At 34.1% G+C, this 20,510-nt stretch overlaps 1 protein-coding gene across 11 annotated transcripts; it reads right to left on the bottom strand.

Annotated features, from left to right (window-relative positions):
- Positions 1-3,177: 3,177 nt before the first annotated feature.
- On the bottom strand, positions 3,178-19,451 carry LOC129926758 (peptidyl-glycine alpha-amidating monooxygenase B-like). Of its 11 annotated transcripts, none has more exons than XR_008778484.1 (12): positions 16,847-17,028; positions 15,396-15,479; positions 12,842-12,988; positions 10,190-10,348; positions 9,004-9,076; positions 8,625-8,764; positions 8,358-8,443; positions 7,732-7,850; positions 7,408-7,540; positions 6,759-6,895; positions 6,229-6,434; positions 3,178-6,043 (listed from the first exon to the last, which is right to left on the bottom strand). XR_008778484.1 is itself a non-coding variant. In XM_056032613.1 (12 exons), the coding sequence occupies exons 5-12, from the start codon at positions 10,201-10,203 to the stop codon at positions 6,300-6,302; spliced, it is 837 nt and encodes a 278-aa protein (XP_055888588.1). In that variant the 5' UTR covers positions 10,204-10,348; positions 12,842-12,988; positions 15,396-15,479; positions 16,847-17,028; positions 17,830-17,964; the 3' UTR covers positions 3,178-6,299. The 11 variants fall into 11 exon arrangements, 10 of the variants coding, with proteins under 10 accessions (XP_055888588.1, XP_055888587.1, XP_055888589.1 ...); XM_056032613.1 differs by adding an exon at positions 17,830-17,964 and having other exon boundaries at positions 3,178-6,434; XM_056032612.1 differs by adding an exon at positions 17,830-17,960 and having other exon boundaries at positions 3,178-6,434; positions 16,847-17,031.
- Positions 19,452-20,510: the final 1,059 nt, after the last annotated feature.

Below are 20,510 nucleotides of genomic sequence, written 5' to 3'. Positions count from 1 at the left end.
AAAAAAGTTTGTAGTACTCCTTTTCAGACCTTGTGATCTATAGAGCAGATGATGTAAGTATCATCTAATTCTATGGCCAACAGTTAACAAGGGTGTCAGGTGGCCAGCACAACAACCAACCAACCACATTTACTTTCCCCAATTAATGTCAAGTAGGCCTACCCATATGATTAGGGTTGGGTGGATTCAGAGGCGTCCTAAAAATCCAGTTCAGAAGTAAGTTCAAACACCTGCCTTTACTGAGATTTGAACCCAAAACCTCTTGGTTCAGAAGCCAAGCACATTAAAACTCAGCTACCACACTGCTCAATTATAAAATGTCTAATAGATCTAATCATCTAATGAAAATTGCAATTTAAAAATTAATCTGCTATCATATTATCTAGACCTAGATCTTGGAGTATCCTGTCTAGTCTCTACTCTAGATTTTTTTTTACTAGATCTAGAATCATTTAGATTACATTTCTACAACTAGACCAGACTTGAGACTAGTAATATTGTAATATTTAATTATGAGTATGAGGCTAGTACTAGTAGTAGTACAACTACTCACGCACTCACGGTACTAGTACTGGTAAGTAGTACTACTACTAGTTACTAGATCTACTTAATACTTAGACTTAGTATTTAGTTTATTTAGACCAGATGACTATAGAGTCTAGTAATAGTAATAGATCAGATGATCTAACTACATCTACCAGATTCATTTAAAATTTATTACCGAAATCGTCAGTAATTCGTCAGTTAATTGCCGTCAGTGGCGTCTGTTAGAATCTGTTTACTAATCTCAATCATGAATCATGAAAGGAATCTACCTAGGAGTAGGAGACTAGGTCTATTCCTAATTTCAAAACAAATGAGTTGACTGTATGTAAGCTTAAAAAGTTTTTTCTTTTTAAAAGCCACGAAATTAAACTAAATTATCAGTTACCATCAGTTACCAAGGATATTTTTCAATACATCAATAGGTTTTATTTAATTTAAAGATTAAACGTATTTTAATATCCCGAATTTCATTTTCTTTGTCAGTTTTCTGTAGATCTATTCTTCTTACATAGATTCTAGATGTATGGCGCAACTAGATCTAAATCCTCCCCACCCCCATTTTTTTTTCCGCGGAAACGCTTCAAAGACCAGGTTAGGCGTCAACTTTCCTTGGCTGACAGAAGAGAGCACCTGGTTGCATGCGGCCTCAGAACGAGACAGCTGGAGGTCACTTACGAAGGCAGCGGGATACACATTTTAAAACCAAAAGAAAATCTGCTGTCGAGGACAAACGCAGACGGCGAAAAGAAAATCTAAATCGACCATCTGCGGACAATGGTTATGCTTTGCCTGGATGTGGCAAAATATGGGAAATACTGCATTCCTCACTGATCTTAGGACTCTAAGACTAGCCTTATTATTATTAGCAGGATGTCCAAAGAGTGGCCTTTTTTCCTTGTGCAGCCAGCTTTGCTTTGGACGACCCTTTCTTCAGTGCCTCTCGACTTTCGACCCATAAAAAATGTTTTGGATCTACCTTTGAGCTGCTGAATGTAAAGAAAGGATCCTGTTTTGAAAATTTCGATTTCACCAATGCCCATTGTCCTTTTCTTTTTAAAGCTATATTATAGGCAGCATTACTTAGGGAATTAAGGTGCCCTTACTACCAAGGCATCAGCATGCCTACTTTTCAATGTTTACCTGCAAGTGTTTTATATTGTTACGAATCTCGCTATCCAGGCTTTCTTCAAACTGCACCACACGACACAACGAACTTAAAGAACCTCACAACTCAGGGCTCCTAAGTAACAGTAGCAATTTAATTTCAAATACAATACAACACTCTACAGTTGGCAACAATATTACACAAACTGTCCAAAAACCTAGCCTTGCTCCGCCTGAATTCACACACCGTACTGTTTCTAACTTCGCCTCGTACTGGTCACATTGCGAGGTAACGTGAAGTCCAGTCTTTCTGACACACTCGCTCTTATATATTGTCTCTACTGGCCTTCTAGAATCGGATGGAACGTTCTTGACCACTCAGAATGATCACAATCGCCGTGACTTGCGTGCGTAATATTTACACACAGATCGTTGCCGAACTAGCATGTACTGTCACTGGTCACAGTTGACCGCTCGTCCTGCGCTGGACTGGGGCGATTTGCGTCGGCTGACTACACACACACCACTACCCCCATCTGTTCCACCACCAGGTTTATAACAATATGCTTGTGAGTCTTGGACACTGACTGCAGAGCTAGAGAGGAGGATCCTAGCAATGGAATTGAGCTGCTACAGAAGGATCCTAGGTATCACATTTAAAACCGCATCACAAAGATATTAGAGGCAGGGCTACTGCAGCGATTAGACCCCATGATGACCTGCTATCATAAAAAAACTTGAGCTAAAAATCTATGGCTATATTACAAAGTCTTCGAGGCTCGCTAAGACCTTCCTTCAGGGAACAGTACCAGGAAAAAGAAGAAGAGGCAGAAAGAAAGTGATGGAAAGATAAAGTACATAAAAGAATAGATGGGCCTGCGATTGAAAGAGGTTCTAACTAAGGTAAAAGACTAGTGGAAAGGAGAAAGATGGTGAACAAATCTTGCATGGTGCCCCAATGGTCCAACAGACTAAAAATAGGTAAAGAGGTTTTTCAGCAGCAGGTATCAAAACTCTCATGTTTCAAATTGACTTAAATCTCTTTACATGTTTTACAACTAAGAAATGAAAATGAAGATTTATCATTCCTTTTTGTAAAATAATCACAAAAATTACTTGATATTTGTCTGCATTTAAAGATTCCTTGCTTTGTGGTTCAAATATTTAATTAGTGAAATGAGAACATTACTTTCTCATTATGATGTAGGTATGAAATTTCAAAACATAACTCAACTCAGGTCTAAGAGCTATTTGATCTTGATTATTCACACTGCACTGTCAACATAACCTACCCTGACATTCATTAACTATTAATCAGATATTAATTTCTTAACCTGAAGAGAAGCATGTTATTATTTTTTTTAAAGCTAAATGATCAAGTTTTTTTTTTTATCTCAAGATTAGCTTTAATAAAGTCAGTCTGAGGGAACTTAAATTGTGCTTAAGCAGGTATGATTGGCAGTTTCATAATGGTGGATTAATTCAAGTCTTGTCATCTATTTAAGAAAAATGAAACAACATAATGAGTTAAATATTTTGTATTTTATTCTCTATACCCATAACTGTTACATATGATCACTTACAATACATCAAACACACATTAAGATAAATAGACCACAGTCCATGTTTTCTATGCTACTAACATTTGAGAAACAAATGACATCCCTATTTTGAAAGTCATTGTTAGTCCCATTTCATTCAGAGATTAAATACACATGGACTCTGCACCAGGTGTTTTTAGCAATGAACTTATAAACATGTTTCTTGAATCTTAGCCACATTAAAATCAAATTAAGCATTATGCTCAGTCATTAAATAAAACATTATGTAGCACTGTCAGATGTTGATTACAATTAAGAACATACACAATAAAAAAAAAAAGAGCAAAGTAAAAATGAAATGCTCTAAATGTGGTAAGTTTTAAAAATCTTCTATTATGACTGGGATACTTTTTAGATTTCTAGCACTCCATAAAACACTCTAAGTGCAAGGTGGAGTACATTGGAAGTCAATGAAGGATGAGAAATTTTTACCAACAGCATAGAACCAATGTCTTGCATACCCCACCAACAAGAGACAATGTTGATATAGATATCACAAAACAACATCAACATGTTAAGACAAACACTAACACACAAATATTATGTGAGTACATGACATCAATAAAGTAGTACAAATATTTTGAACTTTCAAAGACTAGGTGATCATTCACTTTTGATTTCATTTTTCAAAACAGACAAGTTCAATTTTTTTTTGTGGCAAAAACAGAATGGTTAAATGTCTCCACCAGATAAAAAAAAAATCAATTGATAAACCTTCAACAGCCTAAAAAATATAATTAATTAATGAAACTGTACATAAGTAAGTTTTGAAGTACTAATACAATACTTTAGGGGGACCATCACCAGTTGAAACAAATATCAAACCCATTAAATCTTACATTCTGATTAGTATAAGCAAATAGTATTTGAAAGAGATTAATAGAACTGCTCTAAAAAAGTAAAGTTATTGACACAGTGCAGCATAGAAATCAAGAACCAAAGACTAAATCAAAAGCAGACAATGGATTGATGCACTAAACTAGCAGTAAACAGCTTGTTTATCAATGTTTTTTATTTATTTTAAAATTTTAGCTTTAATTCCAAAACTCTGCCTTAAAAGTTTAATTGTGTCTACCATGCTAATATCATTTCCTCTGAGTGTCTATAAATCTTTGCAGAAGTAACATCAAATGGGTTTGAGTATAAATATAACTATTACCAAGGAAAAAAATTCTGATCAACAGATTTAACTTGTGCTAATTTAAAATAAAAATTGGTTCGAATACATAAAAATCACACAAAAAATGATTAAGTTGTAATTTCATATTAGTTCTTAGTACATGTATGTAAATACATAAGTAAGAACTAAAAAAATGTGGGTTGAAATCTACGTATGTATGCACTAGAACTTTATACCCTGAACATGTAGAAAATAAAAACAAAAACAACTCATATCATAACAAAAAGATTGTATGTCATAAATATAAATATCTGATAACCTCTTAAAATGTAATCAATTCATCTGAGGTGAAACAACAGTCAACAATCTTTAATTGAAATGATTTTCAGTTTCTGTGTCAAATTAAAATTATGTGATGCATTCAAAAGTTGCTAACATAAATAATTCTATTCAATATAACTGTAACTATATTTACAAAAAATACAATTTTTTTCATATAGGTTTTTAAATTTAAAATTATTTTTATATCATGACATTTTTATTTTGATTCATCAGAAATTAGCTAAAATGTGCTACTGATTTCAACTACCAGTGTTTGTATGTAAAATGCCACTAAATATTTTGATTGCACCAAATAGTAACACTTTGGAAAACAAACATTTGACTAAACAATTGAATTAACAAATAAACATTGTAATATGGCATAAAAAGTTGAGTGTCGAGAGATTTTAAACAAGCCTTAACAAGATTTTAAAATAAAGAAATGCAATACATGAATGAGAGTCTAGTAGTCAATCTAAGGAAGTCATAGTTTTCAAACACATTACATAAAACTAGTAACAATTTGGACAATGTTACCATCTAACAAGTTTTTTTTTGTTTTTTAAATAAGATTTAATAATGACATGAGAAAGGGACCAGCAACATGGAAAGTTGTCTGGAACTCCATGTAGTCAAAAATGCTATAAAAAAACTAACCATATTATCCATATGAACATTTTAAAATTGTGCATAAAATGGCTAGTTTGCCAGGGTCACTAACACTAATGGTACGTTCACTAGATGAAATAAAGCCAGCTTTAGAATTGAAGAAGGAAATGGTGGAACATAACAGGAATGTTGAATCATCACAACCAAGTGAGCAAACAATCATTTGGTAGCTAATTAAGTTTTGAGAATCATTGCAAAAAGAAAGTTGGCAGGCGTGTGCTTTGTAAATGACCTGGCATTATAACATCAAATCATTCATAAAATTAAAAAACAAAATATACTTATTAAATGATAATAATGCTGATAAATATTTTATTCAAAAGCAAACTTTCGACAAATATTGAACAAATTAATGAATTAAAAATTTTGATATCACATATTGAAATAAAAAGATCAAATAGCCTTTGCTATCCAAAAAAAATCCAACATAGTAATCTTTTTTTCTTTTTTAGAATGACAAAAGCATTTTATAATTTTATTTTGAAATTTTATGAGCTCAAAATCACTTAGTTATTGTAATACAACTTACAACTAATAACATGTAATATGGCTGCCTGGTCGTGCGGTTTGCACGCTGGACTGTCGTTTGGATTTATCGATGGTCCCGGGTTCAAACCCTGCCCGCTCCCATCCCCCGTCGTCCTGCGGGAGATTTGGACTAGGAAGTAAACTATCTTCAACTCTGAAAGAACATCCGAAATATGTAAAACATTTTTTTTTACATGAGGTGGGTCTATGGTTAATTATGTGTTTATGAGATTTAGTTGGTATCAGATTCAACTTGTAAACAAGTTTAAACCCTGACTGTAATGGCAGAATATTATGATATGAACAACTAATAACAAAGAAAAAAAAAGATTAATTTACACAATTTAGTCAGCCTTGAACTTGAGGCTATGCTTTATTCGTCTTGGGAGGTGTCAAATAGTCTTTATCATCTAAATCATCTGGGTCAACCTCATGATCACTTTCCTCAGTACTAAGTCTATCAAAGCCTTTATGAGAATTCCAAGTAAAGCCTTTAAGGTTAAAAACCTTTCCCTTCTTTCCATGTCCATAACATTTAAATTTTCCTAATGAAAAAAAAAAAAGAAAGAACAAATATTAAATTGTAGAAAACATCCAAATTTTAACAAAAAGAATTAAAAAAATTAAATGCCTGTTATGTTGTAAAGGTTTTTAAATGACCTGAATATATTATAAACCGCCCAATAATTTTTATTTCATTTTAGAGTATTGATCATTAAACTAGAGGAAAGGATTAAAAATTCTGTAATTTAATAATATAAAAAATGTTTTAAATTTCATTCAATCTAGCTAAAAACTAAAACTAAAAAAAAATGTATAACACCAGACTGATGTGCCCTGACTAGAAGTAGCAACAAGATGACTGGTACCACAAGTAAGATGCCAATTGATGACAGAGGGAGAGACATCACTGCTATCTTTGATAGCCTCAGACAACTCTGTGGTATTGGTTTCACTCTGGTCCAATGGATTGCTGACAGTAACTGGCTCTGAGTACTTTCCTCAACTGTGGCATAAAATTGAATAAAGTTAAGGCATTGTAGCTTTTCCTAAGATGTCTACACAAGTTACTTTTCACCTTATGAAACTAGGAAATTTCTTGAAAAATCTACACAGCTATTTGTAAACTTCAGTTGAGCCAAAGCAAAGTCTAAGTTATTTTACTTCTACCATTTTCTTTGCTCTAATAAAGAGTAAGCTAGTAGTTCACAATGACCACTCAACACAATAAATTCAATTATTGAAAAGATTTTCTTTCTGTATTACAATCATCGCTTGCACTTCTAATCGGATTCAATTTGCTTTTACATGTCTCTAAGGAAAGTGATAAAATTATAGACAATAAAAGAGTCCAGGACGTTTCATTCAGAGAGTAGTACAGATCACAAGTACATATTTAGATTAATACTGATGCAAACTTTTTAACAGCCAATTATAAACTAATAACAGACTTTACAAATGAACATTCACATCAACATTCATTACCAGGTGAATGTGAAAGCAATCTTCCTTATTTACCTTTGTTATGCTGTGAACTTGACTGTACTGTAACAGGTCTGCTAAACTTCCAAACACTTTCAGGGTCCAATTCCCCTACATAGATGCTATGTGTTACTGGATCTGCTGCTACATAATGTGGGTTTCGCATGTTCTGAAAGATTGTGGAGATTTTAATGTAGTTTCCCACGAGGTCAATACATTCAAAACATTTTTACTTTGTAAAAGTTGAATAAGAATAAATAAATAAAACATAACTTTGATAAATTATGTTACAATGAGAGAGATTAGCTATTTGTAGTTAAACTAAGCTGAGTTTTGTTGTCACATGAAATAGAACTTTACATCTGGTACATTCCACATTTCCAACAAATCTCCAGTATTTATGTCTGATGTGAAACCCTGGACAGTTGTATCAATGGGGCCATCAAAAGCAGGACCATTCACAGCATACAGTAAACCTCCTATAGAACAAAAAATGAGCTGTTTGATAATGCAGCAAACTACTGACCAAAATCTACAATAAAATATTAATGGTGATATTGTCACATTTTTCTTTGTTTACAAAATAATGAAGTCTCATCTTCTATTAGCTATGTACCAGTAGAAACATAGTTTGAACTTTATAAAATGCTGATAAGGGGAAAAACCAACCAAGCTAAGCACATTTATGTAACCTAATTTATTTAGCTTAAAATCTTTATTTTGCTTAATATTTTTTTTAAGTTCTGGATGTTCCTTCAGAACTAAACATAACTATGTTCTAACCCAAACCTCCTGCAGGATGACAGGGGATGGCAGTGTTCAAACTCAAAACAATCCTGATGAGTTCGAAGGGCATACCACAAAATGTGGCTATTGAATACAATTCATATGGTATCTGGTTTTATAGTTTTAAATTGTTATCATGAAACATGACTTGAAAATCATGCACATCAAACTAATAATCAGATATATATTTAGGAAGTTACCTGCACCAAACTGAACATTCCTTTTCCCAAAGGACATCAAAAAAGTTCCATCTTTGGAAAATTTCAGAACTCTGCTATTACAGTACCTGTTTTACAAAAAGTAGGCTTGTAATAAAACAATCAAGATTTGATTATTTTTACATAATTCAAAATTCAAATTTAAAATATATTTTTTAATGCCTAATCAGTATCAATGGACTCATTTATTTAAAGCAATATTTGCTGACACAATATATAATTACAATTAATTGCAAAGCCTAGTATTACCCATCAGATACAAAAAACTCTCCAGACATAAGAACAGCTACATCAGTAGGTTTACAAAAAAGATTTGTATCTTCACCATGTTGGAACTTCTGTCCTAGTGTCATTTTTGGTACAGTCTGACCTGGTGGTATTTTAAAAACCTAAAGAGAAACAAAATTATATTAATTTGTAGACCAAAAGAAAGTACAGTAGTGAAGGAAATCAATCTTACATAACTAAAACAAATTAATTATTTTGTTACATTTTTTTCATCTGATATCAAGTGCTATAATATTCAGTGTTAGAATTCTTGTGTTTTTTTTAAAGCTTTTATGTTGTCAATAAGATCAATTCAATTTGTTTAACACATGTTGAGAAGAACAACAAAGAAATGTTTTACCTGATGCATTGCTACATCTGTTAACCAAATATTTCCTTGATGTTCCGCTGTAATACCATGAGGCATAAAATACCTGAAAATAATACAAGTTAGGTTGCAGTCATCATTCAGGTTATTGAAACAAAGTTTACAATATTTTAAAAAAAAGGCAAATTTTCAAATCTGTGATGTTTCTTTAATATCTGATTAGTCTCATACATATTATAACATATTCCCCTTATTAATTATTTGTTTTAACTCTCTCTTAATCAAGGATATTAATAAACAGGTAAACCTTGGAAATCTTTTTGATAACTTTCATAGCAAAGTTTATGAAACAATATTAGGAATCAGCCTGCCATCTTTATAAGCTAATGTTTTTTATGGAAGATAATACAATTACATTCTCTGGTATTACTCATTGGTTTGGTGTGCAAATTATTTTATTGAAAAAAAAAGTGATTACACTTCACATATCCTTTCATTTTAATCAATAAATGAATTTAAATCTTGTACATTTTTTTATACAATGCTATCTACTCATTATATCCCTTCTCAATGATCTATATTAATTTCAAAAAGAAAGAAGGACATGGTGCACTAGGGATTTATATTTGGATAATGTTTGTGACTAATGAATGAGTTTCATCCTAAGCTGCATCCTTTAATGTACATGTCTTAATACTAAATTGTGGGATGTGTGGCTCTATGGCATAAACCCCTTGGATAGCTAACTAAAGGGGCTTGATTAGAATTTTAAATCTGAGAATTGACTCAATCTGAATTTTGTTTACAAAGCACCTGCTTGATCTGAAATATGATCCTAGAACTTGATCCTAAAATGTGATTTCTAGAGCTTCCTAAGCCTCTAATCTTTATGTATTGAAATTTTTCTAATGTGAAAGACAATGTTTGTTTGTTTTTATTTAATCTGACAAAATGAAACAAAAAAAAGGGAAAACTAGACATGTTAAAGTCTCAATTATAAAATTATAATGGCAGGATAAATTGTTGATAGGATGGCTGTTAAAAATGTATTTGCTATTGTGAATTGCTAGATTGCAAGCATATATAGCCCCCCACCCCAAAAAAAAAAGCATGCTTCTGGAAAAAGGATCTCCCCTAAGACTGCATAACATTCTAATCTCTAGCTTGTTATCTTAAAAGAAACTGTTCTTTAAATCATAAGCAGATAAAAATACTTTACCAGCACTGCCTCATCAGCAATTTAAAGCCCTCTGGGCAAGTGCCTGGAACAGGAAGGTGAAGGATATTGCTTCCCACTCCCCAGATGATAGCAGAAGAATCCACATCTTTGTAGGGTACTTCTTCTGTCAACAGTTCCCATAAGACAACACCATAAGACCTGTAATTTAAAGAGTAATATGACACTTAAGTAAATTCTTACAAGATTCTTTGAAAAAAACTTATGACAAGTTTCTTGATATGAGACAGTGACTAAGGTTAATGGCTTAAAACCATTTCTTTATCACTGCACTTAGTTAAAATATGTGAGTCTTTGTTGTTGTTTTTTTAAATTATAGAGCAATTATATTTATGAGCTTTGTCAGATCAAAAAAAAAAACCACAATCTAATAAAATACACAGAAAGTCACATTTCCCCATATGAATTTTTAAAAAGTGCTCTTCTTCCCTAGTGCCATTACAGCAAAGAACGAGTTGCCTAATCAACAAGGAAAACCAATAACTTAGCAAAGTAAGTCTTTAATGAACATGTAAAGCTTAACATATGGATATTTGTAAGATGTAAATATTCATAAAAACTTTTCTAGTAAGATCAAAAGCAAAATATGTTTGATGTTAGTGTAAATTGATAAGAATATGAGTTGGATGCTAGTGTAAATTGATTAGAATTTTAGTTGGATTCTAGTGTAAGTTGGTGAAACTATTCTGTTTTTGTATTGATAATTGTTCATAAAAAGATGATCTATAAATTAGACATGGATTTGATGTACAAATATCCAATAATCTTTTAACTAATATGAATTTAAAAATCAGTAAATATAAAATTCTTTAGTTACTATATAGTAAACCTTGTTTGCATAAAAGTATAACATATGAAAAGGATTTCAGATATTCTAGGAAGCAAGTCTTCCATTACTGGAAGGGAAAAACATTATTTTTTAAGTGCCTTGCTGAGAGGACAAGGATCTAAACAGATACGGAGTTTCCCAGATTTTTTAGTTGCAATCACATTCAACTGACCCAGTCAGTAAGTTTATCAACAGGCACAATGATTCCTTTTTCTGTTAGCAGTTCTAACTCAGACTTTACTTTAGCCTGCATAGCTAAAGGTACACGACCAGATGGACATGTAACTGGTGTTATGACAGGATTCACTTCTAAGTGTACAACACCAGGTAATTCACCCTGCTGATCATCTAATACATCAGAGAACTGTTCAACTATTTTTGTCGATAACCTTGGTAGAGGCTTATCAACACTTTCAAAAGTATGATAGTTTATTGTAATTAGTCCCATTTTTTCTGACGTTTTCTTCCCTAACAGGGGAGTTAAGTCATCTTTCACAACCACGAAATCAACACGATATCTCTTGTTGGTCTTTGGATTTTGTACTACGAGTTGTACCTTTCCACTTGAGTCAATCTGACACACAATCTTCTCACCAGCTATGATCATTTCAGCTTTTATGATCTTATTGTTTGGTCCACCTTGTACAGCAAGCACAGCCTCATCACTAGAAGATAATGAATAACAATCATCACTGTCCTCCTGTACACATTGCAGTTTCTTTTGGTTGCATTGAATGCCAAAACAATTTTTTTGTTTACAGATATTACATATTTTACCCCATGCAGGACACAGTTCCTTTTTAAATGGGTGATTTTGTCCACAAAATTTACATTTGCGCTGTTTATGAGCAGCATTCTGTTGTAGAATATTTTTGCAAGACAAAACAGCGAACGCCTCATCCTGAGGAGGTGAGGCATCAGATGTACCTGTTTCTAGTACCTTTAGTTGCAAGTCAGCAGCTTCATTTGCCTTGCAGATTTCTATACAAGTCTTGGGTGTTAGTTTATGTTCTTGTAAGAGTTCTTTCTTTGTCCTTGTGTCTCTGATGCCAACAACTACCATTCAGTCTCTTATTAATGACTCTTCCATATGGTTGCAAAAATTGCAAATTGCTCAAATGCACATATTGTCTTGAACATTGTGCTTTGGTTTAAAGGTGATGCTGTTGTATACTGCCAATGCCTCTGGGCCAATAGTGTGCAAGAACAGTGCTTTGGCATACTCTTCATCTATATCGTTTATTCTCTCTATAGTGCAATAGTTCAGCCACATTTGCTTGAAAAGCTTCCATTCCTCACACCCTTTCTTCACACTTAAAGGAGGTGGAGGGTTAATTCTTGGTTTAAAGTTAGTTTTACTTACAGCTTCCATTTTAGAACTTTTAGAAAGCTGCCTCCATGTTAAATACACTAACAATACTGATGTTTAAAATTTACACTCCATTTTTATTAACATGAAACAAGGAGAGAACAACCAGCAGAGACTAATACACAGTGAATACACACAACTGACACACTTAAGAGTAAACCGTGAACATACTGAACAATAGAACAAGGTAGACTACAAGAAAACAAACAAACACACACACAACATACATAAACATAAATACACATATAAATGTAACAATGGCTACAATGTTGTAAGCCATAATAAAGCAGTGTAAAAAAGATTATATGACAATGAATTATTTTCTAAACTAAAGTATTTCAGAACAAAACCAGTGTAAGTGTGTGTATATTATAATATAGCAGTAAATTGCGCCTGTTTATGTTTCTATACTAGCATTAGCAAAACAAAGACTTACCAAGTATAGCATTGGTTTCATTCAACTGAAAGGCTATGTTTGCATTCTCATGGAGCCCAAACATTTCTGGCTCATCTAAAAGTGGTAGAGATTCAATGTAAGCCTTGACAGTAGCCAATGTTTTCACAAGAGGTGGATAGTTAATACCTTTAAAAATAGTTAAAATTATAAAATTACCTTCCATGGCACATACAGGAGATTTAATAATAAACAACAATTTTTTTTTTAAAAAGACTTTCTTTCTTATGGGGCTGATGACTTCTTGTAAGAGCAATTACTTTGCTCTTAATTACTGATAATAAATCTTTTAAAAAGGAACAATTTTTACCCGCCCCAAGGCGCACCCCACCCCCCATACCTGAAAAATCCTTGTTAAGCACATGCATAAATCTAGTCAAGGTTAAGAAGTTACTCATCAGGGAACTCTTGTATGCTGATGATGCAGCTATTGTGACTGATTCTGATATTCAGCTACAGTCTCTGGTTGACAAACTATCTGCTGCTTGCCAGAAGTTCGGCTTAAACATCAGTCAAAGCAAAACTAAGATACTTGTCCAAAACACAAACACTGCACCTCAAGTAAGCATTAATGGCCAACCACTAGAAATAGTTGATCACTTTTGTTACCTTGGCTTCATCATATCCAGCAACACTCTACTGGATAAAGACATTAATAACAGGATAGCCAAGGCAATGGCCACCATGTCACGGTTGCAGAAAAGAGTCTGGGACAACATATTGCTGACTAACAGTACTAAAAAGCCCTAATCTACCGGACCTGTGTGTTGAGCACCTTGCTGTATGGAAGTGAAACATGGTCAACCTACTCATGGTCTAAGGCACATCTTTAAAATAAGGTGGCAAGATAAGATAATTAATGAAAAAGTGCTACGAAGAGCAGGGTGCCAGGACATCCGCTCTGTTATCAGCAGCAGACGCCTTGGCTGGCTTGGCTATGTTCGTAGAATGCCAGTAGGTCGACTTCCACAGGACATTCTGTATGGCGATCTAATAGAAGGCAGGAGAGCCGCTGGTCACCCAGTTTTACATTATACGGATGTATGCAAACGCGACATGAAGCTCTTCAAAATTGACACTAGCAGCTGGGAAGAGGTGGCACTGGATAGATCCACACGGAGAGAGCATAAAGGAAGGGTCACAGATTGCAGATGTCATACACAACAGAAGCAGAAAGAAGGGTGAAAATGCAACAGCGCATGGTGATTACATATGCCCAACCTGCAATCGCAGGAAGTTGCAAAGGGAAAAGATCGTCTCTCTAGACGTAAAATGCCACAGGAAATCTAGTCAGAATATATAAAACTCAAGTTTGGTGATACAGACAGACATGGCAAAATTAAAAAAGAGTAACCTAGACTAGCATTTAATAGATCTAGATCTATGATCTACAAGGTTCTAGTTTGCAAAATATTCTATTAATTGAACTCTTTGATGGATGGCTGCCTGGTCATGTGGTTTGCACGCTGGACTGTCGTTCAGACTTATCGATGGTCTCAGGTTCAAACCCTGCCCACTCCCATCTGCCGTCGTCCTGCGGGAGGTTTGGACTAGGAAGTAATTATCTTCAACTCTGAAGGAACATCCGAAACATGTAAAACATTTTACAAACAAACATGAATATATGCAGGAATACTTTGCTGATGTATGTGTATTCAGGATATAGATTATCTAGACCTCCAGACCAAATTTAATTGTAAGATATTTATATTTTGAAAAATATAAAGGTCAAACCAGAGTTTTCAAGTGCGCCAATTAGCTGATTATTCTTTTCCCCAAGTTATACTTAAATGGTCAAATTTGTACGAAAATTGTTAAAGCAGTTTTCAAGATCTGTGTCCACCCAAGTATTTGTTTTTTTACCCTATGAAGAATTTGCAAGCTGATAATTATGAACTAAAAACTTTCTCACCCTGACAAACACAACCAAATCAGTCTTATTCAGATCTACTTTTACTATGTTAAATCTTTGCTCAAGTTGCATAGGATTCTGAAGTCAGATTAGAATGGATTTATTCTAATTTGTTATAACAACTTCAATTCTATTAGATTACATCCCTCTCTATGACACGCATCTTACACAGGAATATAAACTTGATCAGTTTTTGCCTTTCTAAGCCCTGCATCATTTCTACAATCTATATAAAATGTTGATGTGCCAAAAACTATTGACTATAACAGTACCTTATCCTAATCGAATCCCTTTACAAAATGTTAGTAGAATATTTTTCTAACTTACTGATGAGAAAGCAATTTGGAATATTTGTATTTTACATTAAAATATGTTGATCTGTGTTAAGGACAATGTGTTTGTACTGACTGAAGTAATACTTGTACGAAGACTAAGATGCTACTTTTGAAGGTTGGATCACAGATATGGTGTATAAAAGGAAAGTCACTACTGGTGAAAAAGGAAACCGGTCCATAATTTAGTTCTAGTTTGCAATCTGCTAATACACATTGACATATGCATCATATAAATTGAATAGGACATAACTTCAAAACATACTTTATTTTGATTATACATTACAATTACCTGATTCCGAGTATTTATATTTTGGTTTTTAGGTTTCAGGTTTGAAAAGTAAATTGTCCTTAAGACATCTTTCATCTTGAGCATCTGTAAAAGAAGTTTTTAAAAATTCCATTAATTGTGTTTTATACTGAAAAAAACAACAACACATAAATATCAGCAATATTGATAAATTTGGAAATTATTGAATATTAATAAACTGTTAAGTCTTTGATGGATGCGTACAGGGGCGGACTGGAAGTCAAAACCGGCCCAGGCATTTCTATGCAATCCGGCCCCCAACATGCCATATGAGGGAGATCGAATTATACATCTCCTCAAAATCATTATGCTAAGTTTGATAAGCTGACAAATAAGGTTGTAGTGTAACTGAGTTGATTTTCTGCGTGCGTCCAGCATGTCAGAAGGTCATGCCCAGTGTGTGTGTTTCATGTCCAGTGTGTATGTGTGTGTATAGACTGCATCAGTGTTATGCGAGACGTGCTGGTTTCATTCACTGTTTACTGTAGTCTAATTTTGTGGAATAAAGCCATGTTATTGGTATTCTGGTCGTTATCATTTCATTTCAACGGTGTTGAATGTTTCTAATTACACTCTAAGAGTTGTAGCTTCATGACCTTCTTTTTCCTTTTGGGAGTATAGTATCTTGAGCACATCAAAATAACTGTACATTATCGTCACATTCTGGTTATCAAAAATACAGGTCACAGGCCTCAGGTCAACACATGACCACTTTTGACCACTGGGTTACAAACTTCCGGCTTACACAGCCAACTGAAGGTCACAGGCCTCAGGTCGAAACACGACCACTTTTGGCTACACTATGGTTACAGGCTTCAGGCTTACACTAGCCACTTTTAGCCAAAAAAAACACAAAATGGTCATGATGAACTATAGGCTTCAGGGAAACCTATGAGCCTACAAACTTCATAGAATCCCACCTATAGCCATCCGTTTGGTAAAGCCCATCTGATGATTCAATACAGGTTGAATCCCTCAGAGACAAGGCTATAAAAATATGTAAAGTCCATCTGATGATTCAATACAGGTTGAATCCCTCAGAAAAAGGTTACAAAAATATGTCACGTTTGGGAGTACCCCAAGATGCAGAACATCAGGGTAAAAAAAATATACTGCCTGGAAATCATTTGGGGCTATATCTATTAATAAATACATTATATAAAATACAATAATACTAAAGACATACTTAGCCCAAAGATCTCCAGAGCAGGGCACACTTCTCCGAGTACATCATGACACACGACCAATAACAGAAAAAAAATACTATTCACAACACAGGTCCAGTGGTCAAGCTGGTAACTCAGGAGCAAGTGGCAACTAAACACAGTTTGCAAGGCCTTTTATAAACTACATAAGGGGAATCACTCCTAACTATACAAGTAATCAAAAATAGTTATTTCCCCATTATGTCACAATGTGATAATCATTCTTACTTCTTATAAATAATTAAATGTGGGCCATCTTTGGTCTAATGACAAAAAAAAGTTTGGTCTAGCTGGTATATAGTTGCTGATAAAATACTTTTCTCTCTAAACTCATTTTAGAAAGACAGGCCCATTTCTGTTACTTCTTTTATCCAGCTAGGTGCTTAAAGCCTGATATATTGTAAGTCTATCTGCTGAGCAAAATCCATATAGAAAGTCTATAATCATGTTTGATATAGCATGCACTGTTATGTCATTATCACAAGTATAATCAAATTTTAAAAGAAAGAAGACAGTGTAAATATTTTAAAATAATATATTTTTTGTTTACACATACAGATAAGCATATGGCATGCATAAATCTAGCCAGAATATATTAAATTCTAGTTTGGTGATACAGACACAGACATGGCTACATTAAAAAAGAGTAGCCCAGAGTAGAGTAATGGATCTAGATCTATGATCAACAAGGTTCTAGTTTGCAAAATGTTCTTGATTAGTAGATCTAGACTTATAATCTTATTGGAAGGAATATATGTTACTGTATGTAAAATTGCTTTCTGTTTTAGTACGTATCTCTGCATTTTTCAAATTTGTTGAAACAGGCCAGAATCTAGCTAGATTAATCTAGAAATCTAGATGTATTCTTTGCGCTAATATGTCTAGTCTAGTTTTTAGGAGGGTCGTGGCAGGTTCATCAGCTTATGAACCTTCAGATTCAGATCAAAAATCTAGATCTAGAATAATCTAGATCTAACAGTACTACTAGTTACTAAGACTAAGTTAGTAGTATAAGTATTAGACCAGTCACCAGTTATTAGAGTTAGACAGTTAGACTATTAATTAAAGTATTACTAGTATTAGATCTAGATCTACTACTCATTAGTCATGATTAGTCATTAGTTTAGTAACACTGACACTAAAACTAGTAAAACTATCACAATGAACAGTTAAAACAAATCACTGTTATCTGAATCAATAAGGTCTTTTACATGTTGATCTGAATATAATTTAGATCTACAAGTTTTAGAGGATCGACCCATTTCCAAACATAAACAACAACAAAAAAAAAGACGACTTTCTGTAATATTAAAACCACGTTGAAGGAAGTAAACCGTGAACTCTTCTGCAAGCGGAAATCACGTAGATTTAGAATATAAGCATTTAAAATCATTAACCAAGAATAGGAACGAAACAAAGATGTTTAACTGCACCGACGACAATGTTGACGCTTAATCGGCTTTTGCAAAAATGACCGACGCTATTATCGTCGCTTGGGAGATAAAGAGCTAGATCTAGAATCTAGATCTATAATTCTATATAGACTAGACCAGCGGTTCTCAACCTTTTTAGCTCCTCGACCCCCTAATCCAATTTTAAACTAGACGGCGACCCCAACCATACAATCTTTTTCGTTCATTGGCTGAGGTAAATGTGATTTACCTGATTAGATCATCTCCATAGAAATATTTCATTCCGCAATGGCGTTACGATGCAATTAATCGACAGTAATTTCGGTTGTTGAAAAAGTATACTGCAACAACGAAGATGTGGTCCGCAACAAACATTTTCAAATAACAATTATAAAAGAGAAAAGAAAGAAGTAACTACCAATAAAAATCACGTCTACTTTCATTGATGATACATTCACTTAAGTGTCATTCGTATCTCCTGGCTATTTGTCAGTGTTCTTAGATCTATCTCTATTACTCCCACTTTTTATGTTATTGATACTTGACGATCGTTTCATAATTTGTCCAGTAATAATATAATCTGAATGATTTTCCAAACCAACGTCATCTAAAAGTATAAATGTATTTCGACTATAGAACACATATGCTTGTAACAACACGTTAGAGCAGGGGTTCTCAACCTGTGGGTCGCCACCCCCTTGGGGGTCGATTGACCATTTGCCAGGGGTCGCCTAAGACCATCGAAAATATGGATTGTTATTGTCTACTCTACTATTGCTGTATGTGTGTGTGTGTGGGGGGGGTCGCGGCAGAGTGGGGGATTGTAAAAAGGGGTCGCCGAACTTAAAAGGTTGAGAACCGCTGCGTTAGAGACACACAGAAATATATTTAAAAAAAAAAACAACTTCCGATGAAAATAGCCCCCCACCCAAAAAAAAGGTCTCGCAAATAGTCATTCGACACCCAAAGGGGATGATTTAGCTCTAGATTTAGACATACAATACATCTAGATCTAGATTAAAAATAATTAAATGTAGCATTTGGCTCTGGATCTAGATTCTAAGAACATATCTAAATCTAGTATTATAGTATCTAGACTACTATAAATAGACTATATATCTAATCTAGAACTACGTATAGATTATAGTCTATATTAAGTATTTAGATCTAGATAATCCCGCCATCCCCTAGGCCTAGGCATTCGAGGACACATCAGTTTACCTGGTTGACCTAAAAACAAAACATGGGCTGCTCTATCTTACTCTAAGTATCTATAATCTATATAGTCTATATATATTAAACACAGTCAGTGTCTGACAAAAGAATAAGGCCCCAAAGTCAGTACTGAATATTTTTCCGGAGGGGGGGCTAAAAAGCTATGATAGCTTGTGAACTGTGTTACCTATACATCTAAATCTAGATAAATTCCGCCTTCTCCAAGCCACCTGGATGACCAAAAAAAAAAAAAAAACGTATCTTCGAGCACGCTCAGTGTCTGTCGCACACACATACAAAAAGCATCAACGTACCAGCATGCTTAGTGTTTGTGACCTCATTAACGGCTTGACCTTAGCTACTTGGTCGATCAATAATTGGCTCCTCCCACTAGCATCATTGTTGTCAATAAAACTAGAGCAATGTTTTGGGGCTGTGTAGAATGTTGGAAAGTGGAATTGTGTAAGGAGAAAGGGGGTGTAAACAGAATAATAGAGTGACTTATTGTGTTTGAGTGAATTATTTTATCCATTTGTTATGACATTATTATCTGTTTCAAAGGAGTGTCTTTGCAACACATTGCGCTTTATGGCAATATATATGTATTGAGAGAGAGAGAGAGAGAGAGCTGTGCTGGTAGGAGGTGCTAACAAAGGGGAAATGCGTGGTCATTTTTTTTTTCAAATTTCGAATTTTATTTTTAAAATCAGTAATAATTATACAGTTTAAGAATAAATAATTATCTTAGCGCGGTATTACTGATAGCTTATATTAGAATAGTCACTAGTAGATCTTAAATTTACAAAAATCCTACACACACGTAACTGCTGCACGCTAGATCCATTTTGTCAAAAATAGGGCGGGGTAAGACACATTTGACCTGTGTAAAAGTGTTGGCCTCCTTCAGTCGTACAACGACTAAGGTTATTCTCGCAGAACACTTTTTCATGTATATAACTGTGGAGACACTCCAGTCCACATTTTACGCAGGTTAAGGTGGCATATTTCGCTTTGTTGGTCTATCTAGATGAGCCGGACATTTTCGTGTAGCACGCTTAATTTTCCAGAGCTGAGGTCCATGATTTTTCACTGTCCATACATTTCTTGGTCACCATCTCTCTCCACGTAGTGCGTTCTAGGGCTATGTCTTCCCAGTATCAATTTTCACTGTTTTGAGGTCCCGTTTTATCTTATTTTATATAATACAGACGTTACTTCAAAAAAAAAAAGAAGATGATTACGTCATACACATCATGCATTAAGTC

The sequence above is a fragment of the Biomphalaria glabrata genome, chromosome 6, assembly GCF_947242115.1.
Source record: "Biomphalaria glabrata chromosome 6, xgBioGlab47.1, whole genome shotgun sequence".
Lineage (NCBI taxonomy): Eukaryota > Metazoa > Mollusca > Gastropoda > Planorbidae > Biomphalaria > Biomphalaria glabrata.
The sequence above is the reverse complement of the archived record's forward strand: the minus strand, read 5'-3'. Positions and strand labels throughout refer to the sequence as shown.

Coding starts and splice junctions, on each gene's coding strand:
- LOC129926758 (XM_056032618.1), bottom strand. Junction 8,444..8,624: donor GAGTTTTTTGTATCTGATGG/GTAATACTAGGC, acceptor TTTGTAAAACAG/GTACTGTAATAGCAGAGTTC. Junction 6,896..7,407: donor AAGTTCACAGCATAACAAAG/GTAAATAAGGAA, acceptor TTTATGCCACAG/TTGAGGAAAGTACTCAGAGC.